Raw genomic sequence first — 9087 nt, 5'->3', positions numbered from 1 at the left:
GCTTTGCACGTTTGGCGCACAACCGGTGAAGATTCCCGCAGCGTCCAACATGATGACCTGCATAAATATGAAGCTGAGTTCACTTACCCATGTCCGCCGCTCCGGTGGAAACTTTCCCTGAGACAAAAAGTGCCTGAGATGCTGTCCCACAGGTTGTCGCGGCGCACGCAAACAACTGGACGTCCCGTTTAGGAATCAGGGGAGGAGGAGGAGGAGGCGTGACGTCACCGCCAGAGGCTAGAAATAAACCACACTAATGCGCGCCTCAAACAAAATGTTGGACTAGATTTTATTTCAATTTGTAAATGTTAACTCATTTTTAACAGCGCAGCATATTTCATGTACTAAATGAAATATGTCCTATTTGATGTTTGCTGTGAATTCTCGCAAATGAACGAGGTTATTAATCTAATTTTGCTCAACCTTTTTCAGCGAAAATGTACGACGCCGCTATTGTGGATTGGGGGAAAAAAGAGGAATACATATCCTCAGAACTCGAATCATTTGAGAAATGTTATAAAAACAACAAAAAATTATATTTCAGAGAAAAACTCAAGAAACTTAGAGATTAGAAAACGCCAAAAAAAACAAAACAACCATAAATATTTCTGAGTTTCACAGAATTATTTTTATTTCTGATTTTCAATGTTCACCTTTTGATTTCCGTCATGAAAATGCCGTGTAAGCAGAAACTACCTTTCATAAATCCTTACCTGTTAATGAAGGAATGGAAAATGGAATCTAGAAATAAAAATATCTACTTGGTACCATTTCTCTCTCTCTTTTCTTTTTTTTTTTACATGAATCCAGATCAGAAAAAAATATTAATACTAAATACCATGCAGTTCAAAACCCTATTAATCTAAAAATGAAAGATAAGGGTGAAATTGTTTCAATATTTAGACATAAAACACTTTATTATTCATTACATTTCTGTCAAAATACAAAAACAAGACAAAATACATGTCAGAAGACACACGGCTGCAAAGAGGCAGAGATAATAACTGCAGCTCCTGTGTGAAGGTCACAGCTTCAGCGGGATGACAGGCCAGTACTTGGGCTGCTTCAGGTCGCAGTTCCTGTCAAACGCCAGCTGCATGGCCGCCTCCATGGCCAGGATCTTGGCCGCGTCTTGGCCGTAGAGCTTCTTCATCTCGGCGGCCCGCCTCTCGCCCGGCCGCTCGGCGGGGGGCGCGGCGCTGCTGCGGCGGCAGGCGGCGCGCAGGTCCTGGTCGGCCGGGACGTAGCCGTCCTGCTGCTCTGCCTCCAGCTCCTGCTGCCTCCCTGTAAACATCATCATTACTTCAGGCCACATCTAAAGGAGTTGGAAGTTGACCCGCAACGTGGACGTACTCAGCTCCTCTCTGTGTCTCTCCGTGTGGGCGAAGTACTGCCGCAGCTCCTCACTGATCTCCATGTTGCTGACGTCGCACTCGATGTCGCTGTCCGAGCTGCTTTCGTCTTCCGCGTCGTCGTCGTTGCTGCTGCTGCGGTCGCTCCCGCTGGCCTGCCAGTCATCGTAGCGGCGCTGCCGTGCCGGGCCGTAAGCAGCCTTCCAGGCCTTCCTGTAGGCTCCCCGGTGCCTCCGGCGCCAGGCCATGGCCTGCTGGTAGTGCTGCCAGTAGCGGCTGTAGGCGGGGCTGGAGAACCAGGACATCACAGCGCTGACGTCCTCCTGCAGAGAAGCAAGACTTCTTATTTCTCCATTTACAACTCAATTAGGACGAGTTAGTCAGGAGCCTGGCTGCAGGTTTTGGTAAACTGCAACTGGTTTTACGTTTTGGTTAGACATGAATATGTAAGACATATTCATGAGTAGAATGTCTTGCAATAATCCAGACCAGACAAAACAAAAGTATATTAATATTTCAGATAAAATGTGCAATTTTGAAACTTAAGGAGAAGAAATATATAACTGGATATAATCTGCATAACAATGATGGGAGATGTCCTTAAAAGATCACAGGATGAGACCAAGATGGATCAGATGGATCAAAAACACTAGTCTTAAAAGAGATCCCTGAGGATCACCAAACTGGATGGGATTAGGATCTATAAGAGGGCAACCACAGCACAACAGAGGCTGGTATTCTGTCCTGTTTAATCCTTGACTGACATATAGATTAGGTTTGGGTGTCATAATTGAAAAATAATGAACTTGAAAATACATGTAGCATTCAAACATAAATTTATAAACATCGGATTTTGAAAACTATACAAGAGAATCAGACTTTCTGCTAAAAAAATTAAATGTGGTATGACTAAAGATGTGTGTGTACAGAAGTATTTGTATTGCAAATTTGCTGACAAATCTTTTTTTTTTCTCCACACTGGCAGGAATAATCAGAAAAACTGTTTTCTTGTTTTTCGGGGTATAAAAAATATTTCAGGCCGTTTGGTGTTTTAACAACCTAATTTCTCTTATCTGCTCTGAATTACTGTGTGGATATTTTATTATAAGTGTTATGGTTTATGCTCATACTTGAGCATAAAGGTAATTAGCACAGAATCTCGTCCATTAACTGTATTGTATCTTTTTTCTTCTTCTTCTATTGTCCTAAATGTTGCTTTTTATATTTCTGTAACGCTTTTCATTTTTTGATTCATATGATTCTGCAAAGACTTGAGTATATTTATCTAGCTCTCTGTGTTGTTTGTGCTCTCATATTTTCTAAATGCTGCGTTTTGCAGGAGTGAAGCTGCAGAAACCAGAAGAGACTAAACAGGAAGCAGCAGAGTGCTGCCAGGTGTCAGTAATTCAGGCTAGTTTAGTTTTCCTACCATGACTGACTGGCCGCAGCTCTAACTCCAGTCCCTCCGCGGGTCTCCTGTGTGGACAGAGATAAAATACTGGAGGTAAATGGAACACTTTCTTGTAACACTACTTCCTGTTCGACGTCCTGTGCGTCACGGTCTGCAGCGATAACAAGACGTCGGCACGGCTTAAACATATTCAATAAACACAATATGTTCATCTATAGTTATCTCAGTACATCAAATGTTTACCTCTTACTGCCAGCGGCTCATGGTGCCGCCACATTGAAAACTTCCCAGCAGCCTTTGAGCGAAAGGAAGGCAACTCCCGGTTACCTGGCGCCCCCTTGCGGACATACTGCGAAGGTGTAAATTGCGCAACATTTAGGCCTGTATAATGTGTTCATTATTATTATTATATAGAAACTGGTATAATGTTGGGTAACATTAACTGCCTTTTATACTATTAAATACATAATTTAGGCTAACAAAACTCTCTTATTCATAAGTTTCAACCGAAATTTTATTTGAAAGCTCCTAAAATAAAACTTAGGATTTCAAGATTGTAGTTTAAAAATGAAAATTAAGTAAAAACAAAATTGACCTCCTTAAAGATTCCTTTCTCTTCCTTAACAATAAGATGTTTCAGATCATTAATCACATTTTAATCACAAAGAAAACCTAAATGAGTATTTAATTTATCGAGGGAAAAATATCTAAAAGTGAAAAAGTAACTGTCCTTTAAACCTCATAACTTTACTTTAGCAACATTGTTTTCAAGTGTCAAGTGTTAAATTCCTTGCAATAACATCTCAGCTTTCACATAGGAATAAAGTTACTTTGGATTACTTATTTCCCTATTAAATATAATCATCTGAAAATGATTAATCAGTTTATCTTTAAACCTCTGTGTGTGATGTGGATGCTAAATTTATCTCACAGGCACATAGCTGATTAAATCAAGTAATTTAAGGTAAATATAGGGCAAAACAAAGTGAAATATTCCTCTTTTAAACATTTGGACTTGATATTTGACTTTATATTTCGCTAACAGGATACAAACAGAGCAGCTTTGCTCAGCGTCTGAGTGCTGTACGACCCGTTCTACTGTATATGTGGGTCATACTTTGGCTTCAGGCTTCAAAGCTTTCAGAGGAAGTAGAAAGAGGCTAGCGTCTTCTCTGAACATGTTTTCTCCCTTCATGTAGGAATATGTGTGTGTTGACGGTAGAAAAAAGAAAAGCAGGGTTTGTTTTGATTTTTATTTTACTGCCTGTAGCATGAGTAACAAATGCGCTCAAATCCTTTTTCTTCTGTATACACCTAGTCTTGTACATTAAAAAATGTTCCATAGAAATAAAGTATATATACATATATACATATATATAAAATAATTAATAATAATGATGATATATCTTTCGCTGTTTCTCTGCTTGTAGCAGCAGCTGTTTGGGGCGGTGACTCATGTGATATTTAAAGTTTAGCTCTGAACAAGTTTTCTGTTGCTTTAATCTTCCCAATAATCCACGTTTTTGTGAATGAAACCTCATCCTGAACTTTATTTCAGTTTGATTCTTTGTTTTATCCTGATACGATTCATAAAGTAGTGCCAGCCACATGCTACTGTTCTTATCTAGCTTTATAGTACAGAGTAGCACAGATTAAAGCTGCAGTGCCCAAACCAAAGATGAAAACCGCAGATATTTTAAAGTATTTGCTTTTCAATAATACACATCACATCGCTTTTACCACCAGTTTCTTTTCATTCCTCATTCTGAATCAGTTTCATAATTCTGCTGTGTTAGGCTTGCAGCTCGACACAGAAGTAAAAGGTTGTATATTGTTTTGTGCCATCCATGTTTTTCCTATAAGTGAAGCGTGGGAACCCCAAACCTATTCTGTTCACACTTCTGCATTGTAGTGTGAAACCACAACCTTCCTAGCTCACCACCTTGACCGCTCTTAGCATCATCACCAGTCAGAGCTAGTATACGAACAGCGTCGGCAGTCTGTGTTGCTTCAGGGTCCCACATCCCATAAATCTATGGCTGTTTCTGTTTTCACAAATCACTCTGGGTCTAAATCTTCCTGCTAGTCCAGCTGAGGAACATACAAAAAAAGAGGGAAATATTTCTTTTCCCTTTCTTTTTTCTTTTACATAAAACATGAAGTATAAATGGTAAAATCCCCAAACTTCATGAATGCTTCCTACATTTAGTTTCAGGGTCACACTTTGCAGTCAATCATTTTCACAAAAACAGAGGTGATTGTGGGCAGGATGTATAGACTGGTGTCAAACTGACAGACGACTCGTGCAACACATCACCCACCAGCAGTTGGAGAAACAACATGCCAACTTCACGAAGTGATGAGTTCTCAGAAGACAGCGGTCAGTCCACTAACTGACAGATAACTTACAGAACAAGCGCCTGATGTAATAAGCTATGAGTTAAACCAGGCTGGTTTTAGTTCCAGATTTGATAATGTTGATGAAACGTTTCCCTTTCCTGGTTGGGAGTTCTAGGTTTATTTTTAGCCTCAGCTACTAAAAGAGTACATTTCAGGTCAGCTCTGACTGTCACTTGACGTCAGGAAACATAACTGAAGGCGTTCATCAGGGATAACTCCTTGCTCCTCTTTAATTCCCCTTTTTATAGTCCATTTTATTCAGAATCTATGACCTAAAATAGTAAAAAAAAAAAAAAAATTGTTTGCAGATGATTAATTCATTTACAAAGGAATAAAAACTGTCGAAATGCACCAGACCCTGTGTGAGAAAGCAATCACTCCCTTCTGACACCATTTATTACCTGTGATTATTTGTATATTTACGGGCCACACTGGCTGAATCAAGAAATCGCTTAAAAGTAACTTGTTTGACAACAGATGTAGGTTAAAATAGGTGAAAACATGACATCATCTAAAGACACTTAAGAACAAATGAAAATATTAAGTCAGGAAAGTATTATAAATCTATTTACAAAACTTTGAGACTCGAGCAAAGTAGAGGAAAAGTGATTGTCCTCAAAAAATTACAACTTTCTCCCGTTTCCTTCCTTTTTCATTTTAAAAACCCTCCAACGTGGCTAAATGAACCATTACAGAAAGAAGAGCAGCAGCTCTAATTATAGTCGCTGAGAGTAACTTAGAAATTAGCAGTTTTGTTTTACTTCCTATTCAGCTGTGATCAAAATGAGCTGATATGAATTCACTTTTGCCGTCCCGACCTTCGCCCTCCTCCTTGCATTAGCTCTGAAGAGCAGACAGCTCAGTCTGACAGCAGAAGTCTTGTGCAGATCTTTTGACCGTCATGAATCTGGACAAACTGTGGCTCGTTGTGCTGCTGCCTCTTTGTTTTTGTCTGGAACCTGAAGGTACAAGAAAGGAGTTTTTCATGTAACCTCTACGCACAAGTCTGTCTTTTCTTCATATTACACCTGATTTTCTGCTTATTCTAACTATTCATTATTTTACATTGTAGTGGTCAAGTTGTTGTGCCGTATTTAATCTATTAATTAAAATTTTATGCTAATTATTAATCTTCTCATTAATGGAGGCAATAATTAATTATTTTTAAGACACTGTACAAACATGACATGCAGAAAATGTATTTCTACCTTTAATATAAATACTAAATAATAGTGATCCATTTGTATTTTTGTGTATTTTGCTTTGATGCATCTCCAGCAGATGACGGCAGCTCTTCTCTGCTCAGAGTGATCAGCTGCATGGTGGCGGTCAGTGCTGCGGCTGGTTTTACCGCCGTAGCTGCAGTGACACTTGGACTCACCTTGAGAAAAACACGCTGCAGGTGATTATCTACGTCTCCTCCAGCAAAACCTTTATCGGGTTTAAATCTACAAAACCGTAAGATATAAAAGAAATGGTGGACCACAAGATGTTCTGACTGATCTGAAGTGAAAATCAACATACAGAATTGATCATTTGGTACCTAGTCAATGGGCATAGAAGGTAAAGTGAGACATTTTTAAATGTTATTTAAGGGTGCAATCAATTGTCTGTGCAGACAAGAATCTTTGTAACCTTGACATTGATTTAATAGGTTTAACTCTGATTCTTTCTTTTTGTTTCCAGATGCTGCAGACAGACTGAAAGTCTTGAATTAGACGTAAGTGAAGCTACTTCTTTAAACACTGAGACGCTTCACTGTTTGTGAAGATGTGCTGAATATTTCCTTTTCTGTTTTTGTATGTGTGTAGAGCGACAGCAGAAACCTGCTTTTCAGTTCAGATCCCTTACATTTCTGAATTAATATCACAGTTTTGGAAGCTTAACACAACGTGTTAAAAATATTCACACCTTTTGAGCTGTTTTACATTTTGTCTTGCGAGGACCAAAACGTTTCATGTATTTTATTGGCTATGTATGTGATAGACCAACACAAAGTGGTGCCTTATTGTATTGGGGAAGAAGAACACAGCACAGCTTTACCAGTGTTTAACATTGCAAGTAACAATTATGGAACATTTCCGATGTTCTGTTGCATTAAAATGCATTTGTTTGGTTTTAAGTGTGAAAAATTAAAAAGAGATGTTGATACTTTTGCAAAGTGCTGCATGCTGAAACAATCAACCTAAAATGTCTCAAACTATTTACATTTGTGACATTTTCACACCGTGGATGAGGTGCAAGACATGAGACTAAAAACCACAAATCTTTTTGAACAGCTCAATGTGTGTTGAAGCTGAACTTAAATCAACTTGTGCTGATTGGAAAAGCTGGAAATCTGCCCTAAGTGGTTGTTAGTCACCTGTTGTCGATGTTTGAGGCCTAACAAAGTTTCAGGAGGTCAGTAGTGGCAGACAGGATGAGGGCGTAGAGTGACCTAAAAAAAAAAACGGGTTTCAGTTTGACTGCGGCTTCCTGATCACACTTGCAGTGCGTCGAGCGTCTCTCTGCCCATCGTTAGGATGCAGCTCGCTGCTTTATGTTTTCAAACGTTGACCCTCTTGTTAGATTTTGAAAAATAACTTGTGGACGTTACTGAGCTGGAGCTTTTGTTGTCTTTAACAGGGTAAAAAGGAAAGGGAGTACGCCAGCCTTCAGCAGCCTGCGGGAGATTTCTACCAGACTACATCTCTGGTGAAGCATCTGCATGTCGGCGCTCTGGGGAGGGAAAGTAAAAAGGCCTGTTTAGAAGCTGAACAAGAAACAGAGGACATCTATGAAAACCTGTAAAACAAAATAAATATTCTGTGGTGAAAGAAAACTTCCAAAAAAAATCTGCTAATCTGGGAACATCTACCTGAGGATTTTAACTTTACAAATATTTAGAAATTACAATATTTAGTTGTTATTGTCTTAACTCTATAAAGCTTCAATTTCTAGAGTGGTTTGTGATATGAGGCATATGGGTGGTGTTGTTGCGCAACACCCCCCCCCTCCTTTCTGTCTCTACTGTCTCACTCTCTACTTCCTCTTCTGAGAGGGGAGATGTGCTACCAGCTCTCCTTCTAACGGGTTAATTGAGTTTCCTAAATCTGCCGGGATTTACCCTGCCCAGAACTGAAGTAAACTCTGTTTAAGCTGGTTTCGAGAAACGATTCGCCTGGTTTTCTGACGGCCTACATCCAGGTGTCCCACCCTTCTTCCCCCTGTGAATTAGCCAGACTGAGCAGCCTACAGCCAACTAGTTTCACAGAGCACACCTGTTAACGGTCGCTCGTTCTCTATTTTACAACTTGCATTTCTTATTGAACCAGGTAGGTTTTAGTGACTCGGGTGAGTCCCAAGGATGACGTTTTAAATTTGGGCTACCAGCAACCTAAAAACATTTTAAACTTTTTCCTCTCCAGAATCAAACATCACAGCTATTTTACAACCATCAAAGAACTTTAAGGTGACTCATTAACTGAATGTCCACAACATCTTTTAGATTTTCTTTATGCTAAATATTTTATTAGTAAGGCATTTTTGCAAGGGTCAGTACAGCTTAATTCAGTAGCAGAAATAATCAAATAAGTAAAATCAATCATCTAGTCTATCTTTCCCTACTGCTGACACTGAAAACTAAAAAAAGGGAACCTTTGAGAGAGACGGACGGAGTTTGACGTTTCGAACCCCAGACCTGGCACGACGACGAAGAAGGTGCTGCAGCAGGAGGAAGACGCCGATCGATGAAGGCAGGGATCTCTGTAGGTCTGATGATGAAGAAGGTGCTGCAGCAGGAGGAGGAAGTTGATCAGCGAAGGCAGGGATCTCTGTAGGTCTGATGAGCTTCTTCTCCGCATGGATGGTGAGGTCACACAGGACTTGGTGCTGGCAGGAAAAAAGGCACCAGTTCTTCTTCTTTGTCTTTGCCTTTGTCTTCAT

General features: G+C 39.8%; 1 protein-coding gene and 2 long non-coding RNA genes across 4 annotated transcripts; 1 reads left to right on the top strand and 2 right to left on the bottom strand.

Annotated features, from left to right (window-relative positions):
* Nucleotides 1-890: 890 nt before the first annotated feature.
* Nucleotides 891-3096, bottom strand: gemin8 (gem (nuclear organelle) associated protein 8). Its single transcript, XM_032555893.1, has 4 exons — nucleotides 3007-3096; nucleotides 2782-2828; nucleotides 1354-1675; nucleotides 891-1284 (listed from the first exon to the last, which is right to left on the bottom strand). Exons 2-4 carry the CDS (start codon nucleotides 2782-2784, stop codon nucleotides 1025-1027), a joined length of 585 nt encoding a protein of 194 aa, XP_032411784.1. The 5' UTR covers nucleotides 2785-2828; nucleotides 3007-3096; the 3' UTR covers nucleotides 891-1024.
* Nucleotides 3097-4003: 907 nt separating this feature from the next.
* LOC116715575 (uncharacterized) lies at nucleotides 4004-7644 on the top strand. Its single transcript, XR_004338199.1, has 2 exons — nucleotides 4004-6565; nucleotides 6850-7644. It is a non-coding gene; the product is annotated as an uncharacterized LOC116715575 (long non-coding RNA).
* On the bottom strand, nucleotides 7113-8897 carry LOC116715574 (uncharacterized). Of its 2 annotated transcripts, none has more exons than XR_004338197.1 (2): nucleotides 8843-8897; nucleotides 7113-7881 (listed from the first exon to the last, which is right to left on the bottom strand). It is a non-coding gene; the product is annotated as an uncharacterized LOC116715574 (long non-coding RNA). The 2 variants fall into 2 exon arrangements; XR_004338198.1 differs by having other exon boundaries at nucleotides 8800-8849.
* Nucleotides 8898-9087: the final 190 nt, after the last annotated feature.

The sequence above is a fragment of the Xiphophorus hellerii genome, chromosome 24 (assembly GCF_003331165.1).
Source record: "Xiphophorus hellerii strain 12219 chromosome 24, Xiphophorus_hellerii-4.1, whole genome shotgun sequence".
Lineage (NCBI taxonomy): Eukaryota > Metazoa > Chordata > Actinopteri > Cyprinodontiformes > Poeciliidae > Xiphophorus > Xiphophorus hellerii.
Note: the sequence above shows the minus strand (reverse complement) of the source record. Positions and strands in the feature narration are given on the sequence as shown.

What these genes read in the sequence shown, in the direction of transcription:
- gemin8 (XM_032555893.1), bottom strand. An exon ending in GAGACACAGAGAGGAGCTGA is followed by an intron (nt 1,285 to 1,353) that starts GTACGTCCACGT and finishes TGATGTTTACAG; the next exon opens with GGAGGCAGCAGGAGCTGGAG.